General features: G+C 34.9%; 2 protein-coding genes across 2 annotated transcripts; both read right to left on the bottom strand.

The window, feature by feature from the left end:
• Positions 1-176: 176 nt before the first annotated feature.
• Positions 177-12154, bottom strand: LOC104094621 (peptide chain release factor PrfB1, chloroplastic). Its single transcript, XM_009600587.4, has 7 exons — positions 11903-12154; positions 11581-11658; positions 9600-9820; positions 8888-9091; positions 7991-8206; positions 1329-1515; positions 177-696 (listed from the first exon to the last, which is right to left on the bottom strand). The coding sequence occupies exons 1-7, from the start codon at positions 12084-12086 to the stop codon at positions 392-394; spliced, it is 1395 nt and encodes a 464-aa protein (XP_009598882.1). The 5' UTR covers positions 12087-12154; the 3' UTR covers positions 177-391.
• Positions 12155-14437: 2283 nt separating this feature from the next.
• On the bottom strand, positions 14438-22386 carry LOC104094622 (aspartate--tRNA ligase 2, cytoplasmic-like). Its single transcript, XM_009600589.4, has 10 exons — positions 21737-22386; positions 20421-20531; positions 20118-20231; positions 19228-19518; positions 19050-19160; positions 18799-18861; positions 16348-16427; positions 16112-16227; positions 15005-15119; positions 14438-14763 (listed from the first exon to the last, which is right to left on the bottom strand). The coding sequence occupies exons 1-10, from the start codon at positions 22265-22267 to the stop codon at positions 14637-14639; spliced, it is 1659 nt and encodes a 552-aa protein (XP_009598884.1). The 5' UTR covers positions 22268-22386; the 3' UTR covers positions 14438-14636.
• Between the last annotated feature and the right edge of the window lie 4588 nt (positions 22387-26974).

The raw sequence follows: 26974 nt of genomic DNA, 5'->3' as shown, positions 1-26974 counted from the left end.
TTTCATTAATAGTTCACTGAAGAAACGAAAATATATTAACTTATCATACAACAAATTTTGTATGGAATTGAAAACAAACAATAATATAACCATAAGCTCTTGCGAAAATGCATACCGTATTTACTATGTTAAACTCTACGAATAGATTATACCCTGGAAAAAACAAAAGCAGAAAGGGGAAGAACTTGGACCTTTTTGAAGGCATTTATTTCACCTCAGGCACAACCATACACCAATATAAGCTATAATAACATAAAGAATCTTCTTTTGAAACCAAAATGGAAAAAAATAAAATAAAAGATCATGTTGCGTTTGGAGCCTAGCTAGTTTTATTTTACAGAATTTTCTTTCCAACTTTTCTTTTACATAGTGTATTTAATGTACAACAAAATCAACTAACTACACTAGTGTTTGCTGCCAAACTGTACTTGTGCTTAAGGTAGGACTTAATAAAAGGATCTAAGTCACCATCCATCACAGAAGTGATGTCAGAAGTTTCATAACCAGTCCTTACATCTTTCACTAGCTTGTAAGGATGAAACACATAGTTTCTTATTTGCTGTCCCCATTCAGCCTTCACTGCATCTCCTCTTATTTGCTTTATTTCAGATGCCCTTTGCTCCTCAGCAATCACCAACAGTTTAGCCTTCAATCGGCTTAGCGCTTTGATCTTATTTGCTAGCTGTGACCTCTCCTCTGCAATGGTGACATTGAAAACCAGTATAAGCTATATAACAACTACGCCTCAACCCCAAACGAGTTGAGATCGGCTATATGAACCCTCATTGACAATGTTGCTCCATTTAAGCTCATCTCAAGCCAGTAGTATAAGCTATACATTTGGGGGGGAGAAGTCGACTTTGATCTATTCCTTGCATTAGATCTCGTTTGTAACTGTTTATTTTTATTTAATTTGTATTGAATATTCTGAAGATGTGTATTGTTCTTCCACGAATATGCCATGTCTACTCCAGTAGCAGCTAGAATATTATAATAGAGTTTTGCAATTAATAGTACTTCAGAAACTACTTGACAGCGAGAAACTCAGACAAGAAAAATGATCTTTGCCATAGTTTTTAAATCTTGCAAGGGAAAGAGGCAAAAAGATGGGAAGTGAGAAAAAAGACAACGAGCTAAGATCAAAGGTAGCGTCGTGTATAACGATTTTACAACTCTAATCTCTCTGAGTCCATCTGTCAATGTACGCCACAAAGATCAAACATTTATTCACTAGACCCAAAAAAGGTACCCCCTCTGAAAGTCGGAACAAAATTTTTCGCTACAGATGTGCACATAATATATAGAGAAACAGGGTATCAAAGAAGAACCTGTACAGCGAACAGCTACACCAGTGGGAATATGAGTGATGCGAACTGCAGTCTCAACCTTGTTAACATTTTGACCTCCTTTTCCACCTGCTCTTGTAAAGCTGATATCCAAGTCTTCTTCAGGAATTTCAACATCCAATGAGTCTTCAGGAAGAAGAGGCATAATCTCAACACCTGAGAAGCTTGTCTGCACAGTGGCCAGTTCAAAGATTTACATATTGTCCAATGTATGTCAATGAGAAGAAATATTTGGTACAAAGATAGACTAAGATGCACGGTGAAATCAGATAAAGAGGTCAACGAAACAATGATACATTGCTCATTTTTCACACAATGATACATTGGGAACTTTCACAAATAGAGAAACAAGAATAATTCAAACAATCTATTAAAAAAGCCCCCTCATTCAGATTTATACAACATCTGTCCATTTTGGCACACCCCAATATATTTGAAGCCATTCACTAATAAAAATATTCGATGCAACTTCATAACTTTCACCAATTCAAATTTTTATTATAAAATCCATGTCCAGTCAAACAAAATCGGAGGGAGTATTTTGTTAAAACCTGTAGTGCCCGCGAAATTTTGAGCAAGCTCGAGTCTCAGTGACACTTGACCATGGGTGATGTGGGTGTATCATGAGCGGACGACTCTAGGTGAGCATCAGGCTCGGACGATCAGGAAACTAGGTAACAAATTAATGTTGGTCGCAGCTGGACGCGTGGGACAAGCGGGAATAGTGATTCCTTGATGTGACAACAGCGCTATAGAGTGAATATTTAAAGGAATGGTCTACAAGTGAATATGTAACTAGTGATACAGTGACCAAGACCTAGAAGTCTGGACTATAAATAGGAAAAAATGGGATTCTTGTTCCCAAAGACAAAAAACCGAGAATCTAGGCATCTGTCCGAGAGTTTCCATCGTACATTTATGAGCATTTGGCCTATTTATGACCCATAAATGAGGATCTAATAAGCAAACACTAGGGTTTTCTTAGAATCTCAAGGTTCTAGAATATCTTCTAAAAAGGAGCAAAAGCGAGATTGACTACCAAAAAGGTAACACTTGTCTGAATCTCGTTAGATAATGTACTGGAGTATGAGTATAGCATTTATAAAGCGTATCTATGATTTTATTGAAATTAGAAACAATTAATGGTGGTAGCTGCGTGTTGAAATATGATGAACAATGGATGGGTATGTTAATCAGTCTTGTAAGACCATAAGTGGCACGAATACCCTATAGATAACATGGAAATGGTGCGGGTGACTTGAGATATCACCCGAGACCATGTATGGAGGTCTGTGAGTGACATGTTTACTGTAAATGTGTAGATTTATCCGTTGAAGACAAGTTGGGTCAATTGAACGTCAGAAACGTGTCAAGGTCAGTGTTGTCAAAGGCGCACTTAAGCCCTGAAGCGAGGCTCAAAACATGTTGAGCGCTTCGCCTCACTCTGTGGGCGCTTTAGTATCGCATCAAGGCTCATAGGCATACTTTTACTTGACAATGAGTGTAATCCTGAAAAGGCATCATTAAACAATTGATATTTCACTTTATCGTAAATTTTTTTCAATTTCTTTGTCCATATATTTGTTATTCATGCTTATAATCATTAGTCTTAGACTACATATACATATTTTTACTTTTTCTCCAGTTGCGCCTTTTTTCATTAAAGCCCACGCTTTATTTGCGCTTAAAGCCCCAACAGACCTTAGAGCTTTTTTGCGCTTTTCGCCTTTGTTAACACTGGTCAAGGTTGAGATAAGTGGAGACCTAATCTTTCTTTAAGGCTTTTCCCAGAAGTACATGTTACATACATTTTAAAGGTATGGTTTCAAAAGTGGACACACGCTCGTCCACACAAGCGAGATTGCGTCTCACCAGGTTTGTGACTATGCATTGATCGAGCTACTTTAGGACTCAACTGATATGTTCTGAAATGGAATACAAACTGTTGATGATATTACACAGTTAGAAATGATATTCATGAAATATAAATCTTTGCGGGTAGAAAACTGTGAAGTCTCGGGTTCGAATCCTAGCGGAGACAAAAATCACAAGGTTATTTCTTCCCATATGTCTAAACTTTGGGGGACAGAGAGTTATGGAATTTGGCTATTGACTGGGATTGTTTCCTTTAGCATTGTTTGACTTCCTTGATGCTACTTGGCTAGGTTTTGGGCAATTGGAGGTCAATAACAAAGGAAAAAGCATAATTTGGGGTAGAAGACTAGCCCGGATAAGGTAAGAACTTGCTTAACCTCGACTTGAGGGAATATTTTCTAAAAATGAAATTATATGCTACATGCTATGTGTTTGGGGGTGCGACGTATATGCGAGGTGACGAGCGTATATGCGGGCACCAAGGTTATATCATATTCGGGGTAGATTTTAGACTTCTTTATGCCTGCTGGTAGGAGGTAGCAGGTACCCGATGGAGGTCGAAGTGCGCGCAAGCTAGCCCGGAAACCACCGTTATTAAAAAAAAAATCTATCATGATCAGTGAATTACTGTAAAAACTGCTGCCCTATGTGCTGGTGCGATGTGAGATAGACTGATATAAGCCCTGATGGGCAAGAGGATGGATCGTTCGACGTTAAGAGATTATGGTGAAACCGACAGATGAAGGACCTGGCAAACGGGAGGTTGGCTCATCTGCTGTGCAAAGGACATGGTAAGAAAGATTGTGATACGCTAAGGCAAGAGGGAGGCTAGCTTGTCCACCATGAGAAAGATGTGCTGAAACTAAATTGATTTGAGTTTGAGCTTTGTCGATCGGGTGGTTGGGTCGATCATCACATAAATGGCGAACCAGAATGAAAAGCTTAGGTGAAATTGCTGAAGAATATGAATTGCTATGCCTAAGAACCAACTCTGATTTCAAAGACTGATTCAATCATGAATATCAAAACTTATGAAATATTTGAAAAGCTATGGAACATATATGATCCTACCTTTTGGAGAAGGAGGTATGAGACTTACAGAGTACATGTTGTGCTCACGAAGAATCAGAGAAATTAAACAAATTTCGAGATCCAGAAACCTATTTATACGCCTAGCCTTAAGCAAAAGAAATATCATTAGTCCTACCATAGAATTCAGCGTTGAAAGTATGCTGCATCTTTAGCGCAAATGGAACCATTTCTCAAAATAAAAAGGAATCCTCCTCTTGAGGTTGGTAAGCTAGCCCAAAACCATGCTCATGGGAAAAAAGTATGAGGAAATTAAAAGAAACCTTGATGTCTTCGCCCTAAGTGCATGCCAGGAAACTCATTCCTCTCATGATTGGAGACTTTTGTCTATTTTTCTCTTACAAGGATAGGACCATTCGTGACTAGGAGAAAGTTAGAATCATCGCCCATCCCAGACTTCTTTTGGTGAACCACACTTCATGTTCAGTGGTGGCCTATCTGGCCAGGAAGCGTCCCCAGCATCAATCTTTTTCTTTTGTTGTCCATAGAGGCTCATGACACACTGTGGATGTTATGTATAAGTATTGATGGCCGTCCGTATTATTTAACCCCAATGGGTCGTATTTCAGTATAAATGCATATTTTGTTCGTGCTAATTTATTACGAAGATACTGGGATAACTGGACCATATATTGCTCGGTGCATTCGGACGGAAATGCTAATTGGTTCGCTCGGTGGGGGATGGAGACGCCAGGTGCCGATCATGCGGCCCTCTGGATTTGGGGCATGAAAAAATCAACATGAGCCTATTTTGAATAATATCAAAGCTCATTTTACTCCATCAGGGATGACTTTTTTTTGGGTACCAGATCCTTTTCCCAAGAAAAATAAGAGATATTTTCAAATAGATAAGAGAAGGTCAATTTCAGGAAAAAATCTGCATCATTATGTGACCATTTAAGGTAAAGAAGGGATTTCGACTTTTCAACACAAATCACTACTTTTAGCAATGAACCTCACCACACAAGCGAGGGGAGGGGGAAAAGCTCCAAAGTGACCACAGAATGACCATTAGTCTACCACAGTTACAGGAAGAAGATGTCCTCAGAAAATAAAAATACAAAAACTGGAAAAAAATCATGAAACGAGTTGATCGAACCACCAATACTTTCTACTTTAGCTCAATTAATACAACTACCCCATACATGCTCTTGCTCTTTGGACCATAAAAGAGCAAATGGAACCATTTTCTCCCACTTCAGAAGCGTAAGAGAACAATTACATGCTCTTGCTTCGAACCATAAAGATCAAACGAAACCATTTTCTCCCACTCTCTCCAGATTCATCAGAGTTCTCTTTGTTTTTTTATCATGCTCTGAAATTTTTCTCTCAACTTCATCTTATTATACAGTGAGATAACTAGTACCATAAAGAAGCAAGCATAACCATTTTCTCCCATTAGAGATGGCTTCCTAATTCTCAGATGCAGCAACTTTGCTCTAGCTTATGCAGATAATTTACTCTTGATATACTCCCACCGTTCCTATTCATATGAACTTTCTTTAGAACGTTCCAAAATGTTTGGCACCATCTACAACTTTCAAGAATTCAAATTTATCAAATCATTCAACTTTGATGTAATATTTTCCCTACCAGAGAAGGTCCAAATATACCCCTGTACTTTCGAAAATGGTCTAAGAATATCCCTCGTTATACTATTGGGTTATTTATACCCCTGCAGTCATACTTTGGGTTCAAATATACCCCTCATTTAACGGAGGGACACCTGTCATCGTCTTATTGGCCAATTCTAAATATCTCCTAATTAATTAAAAATACCCATTATCCATACCCGAAAAACAATTTTATAAAGCAATTTTTTTTTTTGTAAAAACTGGAAAAAAACTGATTTTTTTTTACTAAAAACTGAAAAAAACGAAAATATTTTTTTTTTAATTTTTACAAAAATACTTCTTCAAAAAAAACTGAAAATTATTTTTTAAAACAATGTTTTTGTAAAAACTGGATAACAAAACTGAAAAATAATTTTCTAAAGCAATTAAAAACTGAAAAAAACTGATTTTTTAAAACTAAAAACTGAAAAAAAAGAAAATATTTGTTTTTTCAGGTTTTACAAAAATATTGCTTTAGAAAATTGCGTATCAGTTTTTGTTTTTTAGTTTTTACAAAAATAATTGCTTTATAAATTATTTTTCAGTTTTTTTTAAAGCAATGTTTTTCTAAAAACTGGAAAAAAATATTTTCGATTTTTTCAGTTTTTAGTAAAAAAAAAAATCAGTTTTTTTCCGTTTTTAATTGCTTTAGAAAATTGTTTTTCAGTTTTTACAAAAGCATTGTTTTAGAAAGTTTTTTTTAAAGCAGATTTTTTTTGTAAAAAATGAAAAAATAAATATTTTCCTTTTTTTAGTTTTTAGTGAAAAAAATATCAGTTTTTTCCAGTTTTTACAAAAAAAAAATTGTTTTATAAAATTGTTTTTCGGGTATGAATAATGGGTATTTTTAATTAATTAGGAGATATTTAGAATTGGCCAATAAGACGATGACACGTGTCCCTCCGTTTAAATGAGGGGTATATTTGAACCCAAAGTATTACTGCACGGGTATAGATAGCCCAATAGTATAACGGGGGTATTCTTAGACCATTTTCGAAAGTACAGGGGTATATTTGGACCTTCTCCGATAGTTCAATACCTTCCAACCATTACTTTGATAATTTTATTTCACTACTACTACTAATATATATATATATATATATATATATATATATATATATATATATATATAATTAACATCTTAAGTACTATTCCATCAGAAAACAATTACTGAATGGGACTTCTTAAACATGCTTAAATGCTTATTCCGATTCTGTTGGTATCTTTTATAGAATGTTATTATGATCCAGAATTTATTCTCGGATTTCACTTTTCACTGAACTAACAATTCAATATCAAAAATAAAAAGATCACTCTGTTTTCTTTTTCTCTGTAATACCAACTATCAAATGGTTTCAAGACTAGTAGTCTGATTTCTAGGAAGATATCAGATATGGAGAATCACCCTTTCTCTTTTTTCACAACTAACTCTTAGAAGTTATGCTCAGAAGGTATCCACTTGGCAAATTGATACTTACACTTTAGGAAAAGGGAGAATTATTCTAAAATGGAGCAAACCACAAGGATAGTATATGCTTGGACTGTTGGATCACGTTGAATTTAATAACAAGCTCACTTGGTGCTATAATTAAGTAACAACAATAACAACCCAGTATATTCCCACAAGTGGGGTTTAGAGAGAGTAGGATGTACGCAACCTTACCCCTACCCCGCAAGGGCAGAGAGACTGTTTCCGGTAGACCCTCGGCTAGAGAAAAGATGGAAGAAGCACCGATAGCAAGTAATAACAATACAGGATAATTAGAAAACTAAATCCAAGATAGCAAAAGAGAAGATGAAAGAAGTACTGATAGCAAGTAATAATAGTGCAAGATATGTAGTGATAGCAAACTAGGGTGCTATAATTAAGTATAAAGGATATAATTTTATTTCCCATAACTCATTTGTGAAGCAACAAGATTTCTATGATTACCATTCCTAGGTGCTTTTATTTTGAAGTAGCACACTCAAACTCATAGTAAGTCTTCCATATCTATGTGAGAATCTAGAAAGTAGAGAATATAAGGAATCCCAGAGCAGTATTATGAAAACATAAAGATTTATAACCTGACGAAGGCCTTTAGAGTTGAAAGGAGACTGTCGAACAATCCTGTGAGTTCCTTTCTCCCCTGACAAGTAACCATATGCATACCGTCCTTCAATTTCAATAGTGGCTGACTTGATCCCAGCTTCTTCTCCCATAGACTTCTCAACAACTTTCGTCTTATACCGCTGCTTTTCTCCCCATCTCACATACATCCTGAGAAGCATATCAGCCCAATCCTGCACTGGAATTAATCAAAAATATTCTAATGTAAAAGAGCCACAAAAAAAGTAAAGAAAACTGTAACACAGTGATTTCGCAAGTTTTAAAGACGTGAAACTATGATAAAACAGGAGGACTAGCAGAAAATATAAGGAGCAGAGACCTATAATGAGAAAGAGCAGGACAAGGTTTTAAAGCAAAAATAGAGCACCAATCATGTGTACTCTACATCATATCTTATCATTCTATTTTTTTTTTTTTACAAGTGAAGATTAATAATATAAGTCATATCATGCTTTATTTGAGAATCTCCCTCTGATCAAAATGCAACTCCAAAACGTTTAAGTCGCCTGTTCAACCATATATGAAGGCTTTTAAACAGAGAAAACACACTGAGTTGAAATCTATATGGACAATGATAGTTAATGCTCACAGCAAAGAATGGATTTCTACATTGCAGCAAGGCACCTAAGACTGTATTCTGGTTTTTATAAATGACCATTACTGCATTATCGTAATCAGCTAAAATGAAAAAGAACCCTTTCGCATAGCAGGAAGTATATGGGATACTGCCTCACCGCTTCGAGTGAAAAACCATGATGATATTCATGAAAAATGTGAACGAATATGAAATTTTAATCATTGGGGTCCATATGCAATCAATAACTCTAGTCCCTAGCAATCAGATCCAGCATTACCTGTGCATCAGTGCCCCCTGCACCAGCTGTGATAGTAACCACAGCTGCTTCTTTATCATAGGGGCCTGAAAGAAGTTGAGTCAACTCATAACGATCCAGTGCCTTGTTCAATTCCTTTATGATACCAGCAGCCTCCTGAAGAAGCCCTGAGTCAATAGAGTCCATCTCCTCAGTGAGCTTAATAATTGTTTCTGCATCATCAGCCTGTGGAAGTGCGAATTCCTGAATTTGTCATAGTCTGTCGTATTGACACTGTGGATTATGCATGTATATCCAAACAAGTGGTGAGATACCTGAGATGTTTTAGAGGACCGGGAGAAATTCTAAAAGAGCAACAAACAGATCGAAGATTTGCAAATTGTTGAAATGGGTATCAAAGGGAACCAAAAGTAGACAACTGTCTGCACTATACCTTCCTCTTTGATTTTTAGTTTACCATCCAAACTTTGGACAGAAACAAGGAGGTATTAACAAGAAATGAAAGGAAATTCTACAAGTACATCATAAGATTGGTAACCACTCGATTGTTAAATGTCCTTGAACCATTGACCATTTACGGACAGGACAAACCAAAGTTAAAGTTGGCATGCACCTCGCAAGATAATATAGGAACTCCAGTGTAAGATTAATCTAGTACAAAAGATACGTCACCAAAAACAAAAAATAACAACTTCAAACCAGTGCGCGCTCTTTGGGGGAAAAGTGTAGGTACCTGTGTCTTGAAGTCATGGAGAAGCTTTAATTTGTCTTTGTAATCAGTTAAAGCTTGAAGTGTTTCCTGAGCTTTAGCACGATTATCCCAGAGAGAGCTATCAGCTGCTGCTGCTTCTAAAGCTGCAAGATCATGTTGAAGTTGCTTCAGACCAGCAGCAGCTCTAATCTCTTCAACACGCTCGAAGACGGTCTCTACATCCTTCCTTAAAGTATAGAAATCTGTAAGCAAATAAACAGTGAGAACAGTCCAACTTCATAATATTGTAAACGACATATAATGAGCCAAATACTCCACAAAACATTCACACTTCAGCAGAAGATAGCACAAAGATTTTGAGTGCTAGTCAGAAAATTGTGACTGCAGAAAGCTACTTCCTATCCACAAAATTTGAACTTCGAATTTCGATAAAAGTGAATTTCATTCAAAGATGACTAAAACGAGCCCCTTCCCTACACGCGATTCAGAAGGAAGTTCCAGTGGAAATATTTCAAATGTCAAACTAAATTTCATTTCGAAAAATAAAAAACCCAGTTGGATTCTAAGTACAAAAAGAATTACAATCAGACCAGTGAGGTGCATCCATATGCCAAAATACAGACACCTGACCCTATCAAAAACAAAGAAAACAGAGATTCGACTCTCTGCTTTTCCTGAGCCGAGGGTCCATCGAAATCAGCCTCTCTACCTTCAAAAGACAGGGGTAAGGCTGCGTACACACTACCCTCCCCAGGCTCCACTTGCGGGATTACATTGGGTCTGTTGTTGTTGTTGTTGTAGATTCGACTCTCCATTATTCATCTCCACCTACTTAATCCATTTCAATTTTCAGACACTTTCTCGTTTTGCCACCCTCGCCAATCGTAATCCTCCTACCTTAATTAAATTCATGTGTGACATCCTCTTTGTTATAAATGAGCCCCAGAATCTAGCTTTAGCACCCCCTATGCCGCCACCTTCAGATTAATATTACTAAGGTCCCTTGCATTCCATTTCTTTCAATTAGTTAACAAATCCCTTTTTTCCTGTGAAGGTTTGCTGGGAATATGGCAACGGTTCCAAAGCAATATTACAGTTGCAATCGTTTTTACCAAAGAAAGCTATGAATCCACCAAATTTTGATACTTATAATGTCAAAGAAACGTAAAACTGATTACAAATATGAGAATAGAACCGTCCATTTCCTTGATGTTGAACTTTTTTGCACAGGTTTCATGGATTACAGCTTGCCTCATTCTCCATATACGACCTTTTAACCCTCACTTCCTTTTTCCAGTAAGGAGTTGAGTATAAGATTATTATGGGGGGGAATTGAGACAGGCTTCGGAACTAAAGAAACAAAACAAGGGGTCAGGATATACTTCGCTGGTTGGCATTACTGGATATGTTTATTCGGGTAAGTTTGAAGGATTCTTGTCTACAGATACTTCAAGAGAGCGTGTTAATCATATTTCAAATGATGAAAAATCTCAAGTTTTAAAGTAGCATAGTATGTGTGAATATGTGGACCCCACTTGTGTGATTATACTTGAGTTTGTTGTTGTTGTTGTTGTTATGTCTGAATACGTAATGTCCTGCTAATAGGTAAGGTTTCAAGTTTTTAATTTCTTCTAGGCCATATTCTCATAATGTTACAAATGCACAGCCATGCAATCATTACATTTGCAGAAGATACTGCAGAAGTAAACTGCTAGAATCAGCTAAGCATAAATACTTCATATTACACATAATCTTTTGTTTTCATAGTTCAAACATTACATCTCAACTTAGTAGTTCGGTCAAAATGCAGACAAGACACATAAAAACAAACTGCAAGAAGATCTAACAAAGTTCAGAATACACCTAAATCATTAATGTCACTATAACAACCCAATAATTTCTTATCAAATTTATTGGAAGAAAAACTCAACAATTCATTATACTATTTCTTCGAGACACGGAAGACAACAATTTAGCATCATGGTAAATAGTACAGCTTTACCTTGCATGGCCCATTCACGCGTTTCAGTATTGCTAACTCCCACCTCAGGCGTTGCAAAAGAAACTGTTCCACCTTCAACTGAATTCATGAAAACACCAAACAGTAGGCAAAAATTTCTTTTCCTTTTTCCGGATAAGTACAAAATACTAACCAAATATAAGGCCCCAAAACAAGTATATTTGTCAGAAACAAGGTGGCAGCCTAACAATTCAAGACTGACAATTACTGTTAAGTTAAATAGCAAAAGGAAAAGGAAAAGAAGGAAGACCCACTAATTGCAGTGCCCTTTTTGGAGTAAAAAGCAGAAGAAAGAAGTAGATACCCTTTGGAGAAGAAATGGAAGGCAGAAATGAGTGAGAGCTGCTGCTCTGTTGTGGAATTCTCAGTCTTCTCCCGCTATGTATTGCTGTTATTCGAACTGATGTTACCACTGTTGGGTTTCTTCTGGTTAAGCTGTGGAATGGCTTCGAATATTGAGGCACTGAACTTTGAACCATACCCTCCATGGCTAAGCTGTATCTGTTTGCCTAGCAAAAGGATAAGAGGTCTCGAATTCTCTTCTTGTCTATGTAAGGATTAAGGAAGAACTTTGGGACTAATCTATAATTTCCAAAACTTATGCTCTTTTTTTCATGGGTGTGTTTAATCGAAGTTTTGACCAATATTGTTTCTTATCGGGCATGTCTATTTTGGTCCTTCAAATATAATACTTAGCATATTTAGTTCCTTAAGTATGCTAAAGTGGAGTATCTTTAGTTTCACTGACAGAGGTTTTGACCAATATTGTCCCTTATTTTTGAGAGTAGGTCTATTTTGGTCCCTCAAATATAACTCTGAGACCTTTAGTCTCACTCACACAATATATTCAAAAACTAACACTGTTACCCAACTCTGATTCATAAAGCAAATCTTCTGCTATAAAGCAAAATGTTTCCTCTCATTTTATTGGATAACGCAAATTATCACTTTAATTCCTCATTTTTAGATAATACCTTCTAAAATTTTGATCTTGAATATATCCCATTTTGTGCCAGTTTTCAATGAGAAAATGACAATGTATAACCGCTGTTAAAATAATAGCCGAAAAAATATATAAAATTTGCAAATTGTTTTGTGTATATATATACATTTAAAAATTTCGGTTGATTTTTCCAAAAAGAAAAGTTAAAATTTGAAAAAAAATAGAGCTGTCAGGATCACTTCTAGGCATATTATTGAAGCAAACGAATAACCAGGTTGTATTATCATTTTTATCCCGTGCCAAAAACTATTTACATCTGGTAGCGGAATAAGCATATAAAGTTGGTATATTTTTTGTATATTAACATACAAAAAAAATTAAAAAGAAATATATATATATATATATATATATATATACAAATTTTATATATTTTTCGGCTATTATTTTAACAGCGGTTATACAGTGTCATTTTCTCATTGAAAACTGGCACATAATGGGATATATTCAAGATCAAAATTTTAGAAGACATTATCTAAAAATGAGGAATTAAAGTGATAATTTGCGTTATCCAATAAAATGAGAGGAAACATTTTGCTTTAGAGCAGAAGATTTGCTTTATGAATTAGAGTTGGGTAACATCGTTAGTTTTTGAATATATTGTGTCAGTGAGACTAAAGGTGCTCCACTTTAGCATACTTAAGGGACTAAATATGCTCATGGTTATATTTGAGGGACCAAAATAGACCTACCCTGACTAAATATGCTCATGGTTATATTTGAGGGACCAAAATAGACCTACCCTCAAAGATAAGGTACAATATTGGTCAAAACCTCTGTCAGTGAGACTAAAGATGCTCCACTTTAGCATACTTAAGGGACTAAATATGTTCAAGGTTATATTTGAGGGACCAAAATAAACCTACCCTCAAAGATAAGGGACAATATTGGTCAAAACCTCGTGTTTAATCAGTACAATTACATTATTTACACCCTTTTAAAAGTCGAACTCTTTCCTCAACTTTAAACTTTAAATAAACTTTAAACAATAGATATTCTCCTTTCTTATTCTACATATGCCATATCTATTTTGCCTTTCACATTTTCAATCATCCATTTACGCAAGCACCTTTTTATATTATATATAATATTTTTTAACCGAGTATTTTACCTATAGTTTAAATAATTTAATATTTTATTATTGATTTTTATTTAAGTTAATTAACGTTATAACTAGAATATCTTTTTACAATTTTTTTGAAAATCTAATGCTATTTTTTATGATTATTTTATATGTTCCATTTCTCTCTTATTCTTTATCGTCTATATAATAAAAGAATTTTGATTGTCGTTAATAAAATATTTTTTTAATTATAATTTAAAATTTATTATAATTTAGAAAATATTGCATTATTCTATTTATAATATTCTTTATCGACTATTTAGAGAAAGGAACTTTTATCCTAGTTTTAATAGTACTCAGAAATTTGTTAGGTGAGGTTATATAGAGTATGCTGGCATTAATTTTGTTCTTTTTGAGCTGTGAACCTGCTCACTTTTAATTTGGTATATTACCAAAAAAAACATTTATAATATAAATAGATAACTTGTTATAAAATTTGGTATAAATCTAATTTACCAAAAAAAATCATTTAAAAAAAACATAACCTTTAGTGTAACGTGCGAATTTGAATTAATTAAATATGGGAGCTTTTGATACAAATGCCTTAAAATATAAACATTGCTGGGTAAATCAATTGCTTTACTCTTTCCCTTTCTCCCTCCCCCACAATTATAGTTGTCTGTGCATCAACACGACAGGAGCACATCCCAGAAAGCAAGGTGATAACCAAGTTAAAACAAATTATTCAAAACGTATTAACTGATATACTCATGGAATTTCGTCAAAAGCAAGCAAGGTCAAAATCGAGTACTTCAATGGATATAAGTTGATTCATTTTTCTTCCATAGCCCCAAAATCAGGCGAGGGAGGGGTTCATGAACAATCATGGCATTTTGTTAATTCTCTTCGAACTACAATGTTCGTGCCTCATAAATGACGGTAAACTTAGAGCATGTCTAGCGATGAATATAGGAATCAGGGGGCAATCCTTTGTGGGTCACGAGGGAAAAGTGATGTCTTGCGAATATTGTTGAGCGCGCAGAAAAGCATCACCACACGCTCCAGTCCGACTCCAAATCCACCATGAGGAGGAGCACCATATCTTTAACATGCGGGAAAAAAATTAGTTACTAAATTTCAGTCAACTGAGAATGAGCTTATCAAGTGTAATTGGGGCGGATGTCAAAATTTAGAGAACAATTAGAGCAGTTAGTCACAGCTTGAATTTACCAGATGACAACAATTCCAAGAAGTTTAGCAAAATAAGATTAACGTGAGTTGACTAAACCAGTTATGAAAGAAATCTAATAGTAAGGGGAAAATTGATAAGCCAAGAAAAGTACCGGAAAGAATCAATATATGTTGATATTGTCTTCACATCAATTCCACATTCTTCAGCACGTTTTGCCAAGAACTCAGGTACATGGACACGCTGAGCTCCGGAGATAATTTCTTCCCCTGATAAAAGGCAATGGAAAAATGTCACCAAACTCTCCAAGCACACTGCAAGTAGCTTGTGTTTTGGCAGGAAACCCATCTCCACATCAGAAATTGCAGTCATTTTCTTTAATGTTCTAATTGAGGCTCATTTGGACAATATTTGGTTGAAGTAGATAAAACACTATTTAAAGTTGAAATTGAAACAGAATATTTGGAAGTTGAAATTGTACTTGGACATAAAACTTCACTACGAAAAGAAGCCGAAATTTTGTGAATGAACCATTATCTCACTTGAAATACTCCTCAAATAAGTTTTTCAACTTCAATATTCTCTATTCAAGTTGAAGTTGAAATAAGTAATGTATAGAATTGTAAAACAAACACTAAGTTGCAATTATTTGCAAATAATATGTACATCCAAACGCCTACTGAATTCACAAAACATAGAGCTAGACAGCTAGCATAAATTGAGGCACTTGCAGACAAGAAGCTAACAGAATCACGAAAAGGAAGCCCCACAAACAGTGTGTGGAGATGTCAGACATGTGTGAAAATCATTTTCCCTCAAGGAAAAATATCAATTTCAATTAATAAATAAAAAGCACGGTTGATCATGCTCTGATACCATGTTTAAATTGTGTGACCATCTCATATAAAAGCTTCAGTTGTTAGACAAAGCACACTTTTATTTACTCAATTATGTCCTCAACAAAGAATTCCTACCTGACAAAAGGATAATAACACACTCAGAAAAGAGAGGAATATTTACTGAGTAATTGCATCTCATTTTGCCAAGAAAAACAAAATGTGAACTATAACCAACAAAATAGAAATGGAATAAAGAAAGCTCCTCCTGTCAGCATAAAGAACTAGAGAAAAACTGGAAATATGAGATCTGTTTCCATTTTTAGGAAAGAAGAAGATAAAACACACTATACCAAACTAGATTGTTTTTGGAAGGAAAAAAGAATCCATCTTCGCAAAATACTGAAATAAAAAAGTTAACATACCTCTAATGAAGACATCAAAAGAATTACTGTAAGCTGGATTATCATAACATGGCATAGTATAGAATGGACGAACTGCCAAGGGATATTTGTGAAGTATATAAAATTCAGTTCCATACCTAGAACAACAAGGAAAAACAGAAAATTAGACCAATACCATCACGAATATCATGCAGAGAATTAAGAACAGAAAGGTGGGGAAGGAAGTTTAGATTTTGGGAGATGGAAATGATAAATACTTCTTTGCAACAAGCTGGCCCAGCTTTCTTTCTGATTCTGTATTTAGGTCCCCAAAAGGATCGACTTCAATACCAGCTTCCTGTAATAGCAGAACAACATTAAAAGGTTAAGTAATAACTAATAAATACTCTTGATTGCATGCCTGAGGCATAAGCAGACATGAGATCTCGTGAAGCTTCCTCAGTTCCAGTTCAACCAATTATCCAAAAGAAAGGAAAGCAAAGAATAAAAAAATTCAATATTCACTTATGTGATAGGATTTCTCTATGCAGTATGCACAAGCTCCTAACTCTAGCTAGGTGATTGAACTTTCTCTTTTCATATGACTAATCATTTAACTTCTTACTGATGAAGTTAAATAATGGAATCCTAACCCTTTAAAAGAAGCACCAAGTGATGTTATACTGACCCACGTACAGGCTGTTTGGTGTGACTACAATACTGTCAAAACATTTTTGTGACAGCCACAATAGCATTCAATTGACTGAAGGCATCTTCCTTCACAAAAAGGGTTGAGGGAAGGAAAAGCTGCAATTCTTCCACTTTTACTAGAAGAATGCCCGAGTATTTGCACGCCCAGATCAGAATATCGGGGTTCCTTATCGTTCTTTCTTAATTTTCTTAAAGATTAGTAATTGGGGTTTCTTATTGTTTCAGGCCAATAAATCTTGAATACTCCAATGGTTTCTTCACATTATCGATTGCCAGAGATACTATTATTTTCTGCCGATGCAACAGAAAATCAATATCAAAATTGAAGGATAGCAATCTAAGATCTCCAAATTACTATTAATTTCAGACGATGCAACAGAAAATCAATATCAAAATTGAAGGATAGCAATCTAAGATCTCCAAATACACCTTGCGAAGAACAAGAATTTCTTAGTTGAAGATGTACCAACTTTTAGTTCTTCAGCCAGAACCCTAAATTATGTGGATTAACTGTCCTCACACATTTGTTACACTAACTTGGGGGATCTTACTTCTTTTACCAGAACCCCAAACTGTATGGTGAATTAACTGTCATATACATATTTATTACACCCTTAAAAGAAGGATAGTTACATTGAAGAGACAATGCATGTCAATCAAATTTAAGGTAACATGTATGGTTTACTCAACAGCATCCCTACTTACAAGTTATCAGTTCATAATGCACAAATTAGCGGTAATAATATTTTCCAAATGCAGCTGTAGTTTCCTGCTAGGAGGAAGAGGATGGTCCATTCAAAATCCTTATAGACTAGAAAATGGACCTAAGCCTGGAGGGAACTAGGAATGGGAGGATAGGGATCTAAGAAAGCACATGCAGAACCTTCTCCTTGGTGGTTATCTAAGTTACCCGGACTCGGATGCAGGTGTCCGATACGGGTGCGTATCTAGAGGTCGGATCCGTCGTGATCTAAATTTTAAGATACGGGGGTACGGATCCATGTATAGATACGGGTGCAAGGATTTGGCTAAAAATAATTCAAATATCAAATATCTAAATAGTTATAAAAATGTCTAAATTATTAGACATCATGTGAAAAATTACAATGTATTCCAAGAAGGAGAAATAATGATCAAGAGGAGATCCGAGAAGGAGATAAAGAGAAAAGTACTGACATCAAAATTTTCATATACAAGGTATTCCATTTTTTTCAATTTCACCCTAGCTTTTGTTTTGATTTTAGAAATCATTGTATCTATCCCGAGTTTCTTTATTAATTTTGGTCAAAATACCAAAAATCGGTTGACCACATTCAGTACGAATCCCACACCCCCACACACACCCATGTTGTGTCGACATAGTTGTTGCACCGAAAGTGAAGAGTCCAAACAACTTAGGTGGTTATGGAGATAGGAAGCAGACATGGACAAGCGATCCACCCACAACTACTTGCAATTCATTATAGAAGCTAACCAGCAAATATGGAGCTTATGAAATTTAAAGCAAATAAATGTTCAACAGACGAGGCTGAAAAGGACAGAATTTTTCAAGGCAAAACCAAACAGATACATTCTTCTTTTGAAGAAAACTTTTCCTACATCCGCAGATGTCAATGAGTTGCAGGGAAAAAAAGGAAATCGCCAGAATATCATCTCCTTCTCCACTGTGAAGTTTCCTAGATTCTCTGGAACTATGTTTTCCCCATTATGACAATATGACATGCAATTGACATGGGAACTAAGTGCATGCAGGTGTAGTATCCAAGGATTTACTTTAAACTTTCTAACTCTTTCTTAGTGATAGTCCATTGTCCATAGCTTTATTCTGAGGATTCTATTCAATTTCCTACTTTATTTTGCTACTGCACCTCTGGTGCACAAACTCTTCATCAAAAGGACCTTTAGCACCAAAACAATAATAATAGCATGTTTGACTGTTGTCTTAAACATTACATCACTGGTCAAAAGTAAATATCCTTCGCGTTGCCAGACAACCAATTTCTGCAACAAACATTTACCTTCAACATTTGAACTCCCTCTTCAAAAGTAAGCCGTAAGGTCTTTTTATCTCCCCGAAAATACTGCATTTTCAATAATAAGTAGTTAGTCCCTCTGAAGAAAGTGATAGTGAAATAAGATAACTGAAAGCTAACGGAAGAAAGTCCCCTTTCGCCACAAATAAACAAGGGAATTCCATTGAACACTCCTATTTGTGGAAGCTTAACTAACCATAAGCAGCATACTAATCATTCAAATCCATCTCAATTACCTTCAAAGGTTCAAAAGGATATTGCCTTCCAATGGCTTCCAGTTCCTTTTTGCATTTGTCATTCAAACTATCAAATATTGTCACAAATAAGCGGTCAACAATATCCATGACCTGCACAAGTAAACATTAAGGTCAAGCTACTAGCAACTTTAGAACATATAAATCCAGTATGTCATACCTCTGAATAGTGTTCTTTAATCTCCATTTCGACATCAAGACCTGTAAACTCACACAGATGTCTGTGTGTGAAAGAATCTTCTGCTCTAAAGACGGGACCAATTTCAAACACACGGCCAAAATCACCACATATTGCCATTTGTTTGTGAAGCTGAGGTGACTGTGCCAGACATGCAGGTTGCCCTTTGTAATCCAGTCTGAATACAGCTGAACCACCTTCACTAGACCCTCCAATCAATTTTGGGGTATGGATTCCAACAAAACCTTCAGACAGCAAAAACTGCCTAAATATCTGCACTTCCGCAGGAGAGAGATTAGCTCTTTATGCTATATTTGGTGATGGACACAACATAAATGTAGAAAATAATCTACTGAACTATTTCTTTGCTTTATTTATCAAGTGTTTCTTTATTAACTCCAGAAAGGAGCTGAAATCAAGTCTAACAGCAGTTTCTAAATGCAATTATAGAGGTTCTGACTTGCTTATATCCAAAGAATATTAGAAAGATGATCAAAATGTACAAACAAAGGAAATTCGAACTGGAGCCCATTGTCTCCAGAAAATATTACAGAGAATATTTTTGAATATAATGGAGAGAGGTTTGTAAAAAACCTACATATTTGTTTGTGTAGATCCAACTCAAAGAAAAAATATTAGGTTACTAGTTTTCAATCTCAAATTATCATAAGAAGACCTTTAAAAAGAAGCAAAACATGAGAATATGTAAAAAGGACGTGACACAAGCAAGCACAAAGCAAAATTATTCATATAAACAGAATTGGATGTGTGCGAGTGTCCCTTTTTTTTGTTGAGTATGTGTGGATGTCAATACAGGATAACATTTTTCTCTTTTTCTAAAGAAATAAACACAAAAGGACTCCGTAACGAACATTTTCAACTTGACATTGGATGCGGAAGATCCCTTGATTTGCAGGTGTGCGCATATCTAGAATTCTGTAGTTCAAACGAGTATCCTGATTTACACGAACAAGCTGCTCTCCTTTCTGCATTTCATATAGAGAAGTTAGCAGAAAATAATTCCACTACCCACACAGACCGTCTTCCATTTTCAGAATTTGTTGCATACTAAAATATACTAATGACCTTTTCCGAACAAGATCTTTCTAAAAGATATGAATGGTGAAGTTCATTAACCAAACATGACACATTACAGGAGAAAAAGAACATAATACCTCTAACGCTTGTTCTATCTCCACCTCGCTTCTAGCAGCATCCTCGATATTAATTGGCAGTGTTGGCACAGCCTTGTTGACACAATAAAGTTTGCTTATCTGAACTTCCACCTAGAACAACCACAGAAGTTATAATAAGTTGAGAACCATAAAACAACAATGAACATATATAAAAATTAAAAGACTCCGTGCATCACAACATTAAGAATCTTCTATTGTTTAGACAATATACCAGAAATTGTAAGCTAAGAACATAAAAGGATAGAACTATGATTTACCTACTTAAATTGGACACTGTTCAAAAACTCCCTCTTATCCCAAAATAGTTGTCTAACCTTCCTAAAGTTACACTAGTCCATTTGTTATAGAGGAACTTTTTCCCCCATGGGAAATGATTTTCGTGGAAAATGTTTTACCTTGTGAAGCCTGTTTTCTGGAAGATTTTCTAATGTTTGGTTGGGTATTAAAGAAATGTAATATATGGTAATCCTACAAGGAGTAGAAAATGAACTCCATAGAGATACTTTTGATGACATTTTTAAGTATTAAAAGCTCACAACAATAATTATGTGTAGTTGTGAAAACATATGACATGTGTGGAGTCCTTTGGCGTTGCTAGAGATTTATATGCTTGTTGAAAATATAGAGAGCTTGTCGTACATCTTATTTTTATTTGTAAAGTATTTGTCTGAAATGAATTTAAATGGAAACATGGACAGTAAGTAGTCATATAGCCCACCCCCACTTGTTTGCGATTGAGCTGAAGTTGTAGTTGTATTACGAGTTGAGAACAAAGCCGAGATGCTGAATGAATCAAATATTTTGCAGTTAAGAATTGAGCTATTTGTAAAGGGAAATGACGTCCACAAGTGATACAAGTCACTTTCCCTATTGGCGGAAAATAGTCCGTTGAGCAAGTAGCAAAACACTGCACAACAATATGAAGGTAAATATTTTGCATTACCATACACACCTAAGTGCTCAACTTTACTTTACTATGGTCAAAACATGAATCAAATTTTTTGCAATTAAGAATTGAGCTGTTTGTAAAGGGAAATGACGTCCGCAAGTGATACAAGTCATTTTCCCTATTGGTGGAAAATAGTCTGTGGGGCAAGTAGCAAAACACTGCACAGTAATATGAAGGAAAATATTTTCGCAATACCAAACACACCTAAGTGCTCAACTTTAACTTACTATGGTCAAAAACATGAATTAAATCTCTATCTGATTCAGTTACAAAATGAGTCAAATTTATCATCCGTAGACAAAAAGAACAAACAATAATTCAACATATACACATGTACTGTACATACCTGTTGTTGAGTGGCACCCGTAATTGGCTTCTCCGGGACAGTAACAACACCTTCAACATCAACAATGGACTCTTTGCTCAAACTTGTTGCGAATTTCACCATATGCGCACTCACCAACTCCGGCTTTACCGTCAACACGCACTGCACTGTGAAACCTCGTTCCCTCACGACAACGAAAGCTATCTTCTTCCCAACGGGCCGGATCGTCTGAACCCTACCCCGAATCAGGACCACCTGGTCCCTCATTTCCGGAGCAAGTAACTCGACTTTGGTCCATTGGCGACCGGACACCACCTTGGATTGCAGGTCGTTGAGCAGAACGTCTCCGTAGTTGCCTGCAAGCGGGTCCGGTCCTTCGTCAACGGAGACAGCGGATAAGGCAGCGGTGGCAGCAGATGCAGCAGCCTCTTGACGTTTGCGCTGGCGTTCGAGCTTTGCGGCTTCTTTTTTGGAGAGTTTTTTACCTTGATTGCTGCCTTCTTCTTCTTGGGATTGGTTTATTTGAGGGACTTCGGATTCTTCAGACGCCATTGTTGAGACGATTGAGAGTTTCTGTTAGGGTTTCCACAAAAAGGCTTCAGAGTAGGCAGTGGTTTTCTGATTCCTATGAATAGACAGCAAAGTTGTAATCTAATGCTTGTTGGATGGTGGTTATTATTTGTAGTAGTATTTATACCCGCTTGTTACGCGAACAATATATTCTACTATCTTCACAGCTAGCTTAGAGCATGGATGGGCCACTTTTAAACAGTTATTAACTTGTGTAAATGTTTGTCAATCAAAAAATGACTTAAAAAAAATTAAAATCTATTTTAAAAAAAAGTTAAAATCAATAAGTTAGAAAACATAATTTTTTTTAAATTGGCTTAAAAGCCATATTGCTTTGACCAAGAATATTACATTCTTATCCCTTATAATTTTTCTTAATCCCAAAATTACCTCTAAGTAAAAACCCTACAACATACTATTTTTTTTCTTCTCCATTCTCCAATATTTGTTAATTTCTTAAAGTTCTTAACGTGAAGCAAACAATAATTTTTTAAATAATATTTGATACATTCCAATATTTTATAAATATTATTCTTTTTGCTTCGGTTTTTGGTCGTTGAATCCTTCCTTTTTTTTTAATTGGTGTAACTATATTCTAAAATCAAATCATTCAATAAATTTACGTGTTACCCCTGAATTTGAAGTTATGAACGGAAAATATAATATTATAGTCATCATCTTCTTTATAATATTAACAACTTTAAGGATATTTCAGTCATTTTAACAAGAAAAAGTATTTACCGGCACTTGTTTACCAAACACTTCATCAGTTTGTTTTAAGTTTCAGCACTTTTATCCAAACACGTAACTGCTTATTTATAAAACAAGTTCCAACACTTATAAAGTGCTTTTAAGCACTTAACTTAAAAGTCATTTTTTTAAGTCAATCCAAACGGCCCCTTAATCTTATGAATAATATTTTTTTGTCCGCTAAGTTACTTTTTATTATGCTGTCACTTGCTTAATATGATATCTTTGCCTTTTCTTTTATTATATATAGATAATATATATATACACATCCTTTAGTATAACATAGATAATATAGATTCCTTACTTCATCCAAAATATATGAATTTTATTATTTTATTAAAAATGTATCAATTTTTTGATTGTTTTTTTCTACATTATATGGAATAAGCAATTAGACTTTTCTTCTGTTTTATTTTCAAAATAAAGTTTTGATATTTACATTTTTTACTTCGTCCAAAATATATGTTCTTTTTTATTTGTGTAAATGTATCAATATTTTTAGAATATATTTTCTACATTATATGAAATAAGCAATTAGACTTTTATTTTATTTTATTTTTAACTATGTTTCTTGTAATTATTTCAAATTCAAATTAGACTTTTCTTCTACATTTAAATTAAAATTAAAAAAGAGTAACTAATTATTAATAATAAATAATGCATAATGTAATTTTATTAAAATTTAAATTAAAAAAGAAACTAATTATTACCTAACCTAACTAGCTTTATCCTAAAATTGCTAAATGGATTCTTATTATGTTGTCACTTGGCTTAATATGGTGTCTTTGCCTCTCCTATTATATATAGATAAATGTTTTCTACATTATATGAAATAAATAATTAGACTTTTTTCTATTTTATTTTTAACTATGTTGCTTGTAATTATTTCAAATTTAAATTAGACTTTTCTTCTACATTTAAATTAAAATTAAAAAAGAGTAACTAATTATTAATAATAAATAATACATAATCTAATTTTATTAAAATTTAAATTTAAAAAAAAAACTAATTATTACCTAACCTAACTAACTTTGTCCTAAAATTGCCAAGTGAATTCTTATTATGCTGCCACTTGGCTTAATATGGTGTCTTTGCCTCTCCTATTATATATAGATAGATTTAAATTAAAATTAAAAAAGAGTAACTAATTATTAATAATAAATAATGCATAATCTAATTTTATTAAAATTTAAATTAAAAAAAAACTAATTATTACCTAACCTAACTAACTTTATCCTAAAATTGCCAAGTGGATTCTTATTATGTTGTGACTTGGCTTAATATGGTGTCTTTGCCTCTCCTATTATATATAGATAGATTTTAACTATGGTGCTTGTAATTATTTCAAATTCAAATTTGACTTTTCTTCTGTATTTAAATTAAAATTAGAAAAGAGTAACTAATTATTAATAATAAATAATGCATAATGTAATTTTATTAAAATTTAAATTCAAAAAGAAACTAATTATTACCTAACCTAACTAATTTTGTCATAAAATTGCCAAGTGGATTCTTATTACGTTGTCACTTGGCTTAATATGTTGTCTTTGCCTCTCCTATTATATATAAATAGATTGTTACTTTAAATACAATATTTATTTTGATTATTATTTAAATTTTATTATATGTATCATTAAATTTGTAATGATCAATTTGGTGTGGTCGCGTCATTACCTTATTTTTTTCTCTTATAGCCTTTCCTGATTTACTAAATACTCTTATTTTATCATTTACCCTATATTTTTATATAATTATCACGTACTTTACTTTTTATTTGTAAGGTTTTCAAATGCGATCATTGGCTTGCATTTGCGAGACATGAAGCACCCGCAAAACTCTGAACTCTCTCAACTCTCTGAAATGCGTCTGAAACTCACCCAAGCCCACGAGACTCCACACCAAATATCCACACAAGTCTAAAAATAATATACGAACTCGCTCGCGTAATCAAAACACCAAAATAACATCTGGAACCAAGAATTAGATATCAAAACACATGAAAATCACAATGAACTTCAAAAACTTCTAAAAACATAACCACGCGTCTGATTCCAATCAAACTAACTCGAAATGACACCAATTTTGCAGACAAGTTCCAAATAACAAAATAGACTTATTTCAAGTCCCAAAATCAAAATCCGAACCCGATATCCGTAAAGTCAACATACGGTCAAACCTAAATAATTTCTAAACCTTCAAATTGCCAACTTTCGGCAAAATAAGCCAAATCAACCTAGGAACCTTCTAATTCAATTTCGGGCACATGCCCAAGTCCAAAATCACGATATGAATCTATCGGAGCCATCAAAATACCGTTCCGGGGTCATTTTCACAAAAGTCAAACCTCGATCAATATTTCCAATTTAAATTTCTAAAATGAGAATTATTCTTCCAAATTACTCTTGAATCACTCGAAATTCGAAACCAACCATGCACGCAAGTCATAATACACAATATGAAGCCACTCAAGAACTCAAATCACCGAACGGAATACTAATGCTCAAAATGACTGATCATTGTCATTACATTCTCCCCCTCTTAAACAAGCGTTCGTCCTCAAACATGCCAAGAATCATTACAAAGCCATCACATCACTGTACAAACTCACCATACACATACACACAGGTGATCCCACGCCACCCCAATCCACATAAGCCCAATAACACCATCTCAACCGAAGATTATTCCTTCCACACATACCGACAAGCCTTATAACCAAATTTCAACATCCACCAAAGACCTGATTCTCACATAAACACACTGTATCAACCTCAATCAGTTGTAATAGCTCATACATAAATCCACACGGTATAACCACAGGATGTAATATATCACCCATATGTCCATAACGACAACTCTGACCACAATAGCTGCCCCATTACCAAATCTGGTACCGGTAAATAGCCTCATAATGACTAGAACCTTATCCCAGACCTTCATAACACTGCTAATGATGTAAGAACTATGTGAAACTTATAACTACTCACCCGACCAACAAGCCACACCATACGCCACCTGGGCACATACCTCATAATCCAAACCCAACAAGCACAACTCAAATATGACTGAATATAGAGAGAGAAACATATGAGAGAACTATAAAAAGCCAAACAAGTACAACTCCCCATTGGTACCATACTATGAATCCATTTCACAAATGAAGAAGCATGACACACATAACAACCATAACGAATCTTACCCTAACATAACCCCACCGCGGCACATAGCCCGGTCCAAACACACATATCCACAAAGGACAAAAGGTCCACATCCTCCACTCGGAGTCACAAGTAAGATAAACATCCTGACAACTAAAAACCGTCTACTAACTCAATCCCGTATAATAATATCACAACACATAACCAACTTCCCATACCTGTAAAGCACCTAAATCACAAGTCGAGGTCAAACCACCCAGAAATCACATCAAAACCTACCGTATAAGTAATAGAAAGTCTTCCTAACCTCATAACCCTCAATAGCGACCAAACCATAATGATAGACACGGGCTATCACAATAAAATCTTCTAACTAGTGCAGACACCCAAACATAGTACAAGAACCACGAAACACAACCATATGTGAAGCAAGATAGGAGGACTCATACCAATAAATAGAATTGGATCAAAATAAAACGGGTGCATCTCTATAACGAGCCGAAACCATACCTGTAGAGACATCATTTGGTGCAGCAGCCCCAACCCTACCAGGAAAATCATAACAACGGGGATGGTTTCCCTCTTTAGGATGCCCTCTACCCTCCCATCTCCCATATCTAGCTGGTTGTATGGGTGTAGCGACAACTGGAGTGGAACCCATACCCTGGGCACTCCGTAAGGTATAACCGCTTGGAGTTTGGGACAATCTCTCATCATGTGGCTGGTATCCTCCAACGACCCCGACCTGTCGTTTTGAGCTTTAGCGTTCCATTTAGAGGTT

This window comes from Nicotiana tomentosiformis, chromosome 5, assembly GCF_000390325.3.
Source record: "Nicotiana tomentosiformis chromosome 5, ASM39032v3, whole genome shotgun sequence".
Classification (NCBI taxonomy): domain Eukaryota; kingdom Viridiplantae; phylum Streptophyta; class Magnoliopsida; order Solanales; family Solanaceae; genus Nicotiana; species Nicotiana tomentosiformis.
Note: the sequence above shows the minus strand (reverse complement) of the source record. Positions and strands in the feature narration are given on the sequence as shown.

Bases quoted from the DNA above. Each gene is read 5' to 3' on its own strand.
- LOC104094622 (XM_009600589.4), bottom strand. From the start codon at position 22,267: ATGGCGTCTGAAGAATCCGAAGTCCCTCAAATAAACCAATCCCAAGAA. The intron at 19,161-19,227 runs GTATGACATACT...TTACTTGTGCAG, and splicing joins TTAAAGAACACTATTCAGAG to GTCATGGATATTGTTGACCG. The intron at 18,862-19,049 runs GTAATTGAGATG...TTGAAAATGCAG, and splicing joins ATCCTTTTGAACCTTTGAAG to TATTTTCGGGGAGATAAAAA.
- LOC104094621 (XM_009600587.4), bottom strand. From the start codon at position 12,086: ATGGAGGGTATGGTTCAAAGTTCAGTGCCTCAATATTCGAAGCCATTC. The intron at 11,659-11,902 runs GTATCTACTTCT...TCATGAATTCAG, and splicing joins TTCCATTTCTTCTCCAAAGG to TTGAAGGTGGAACAGTTTCT. The intron at 697-1,328 runs GTTCTTCTTTGA...TCACCATTGCAG, and splicing joins TGTAGCTGTTCGCTGTACAG to AGGAGAGGTCACAGCTAGCA.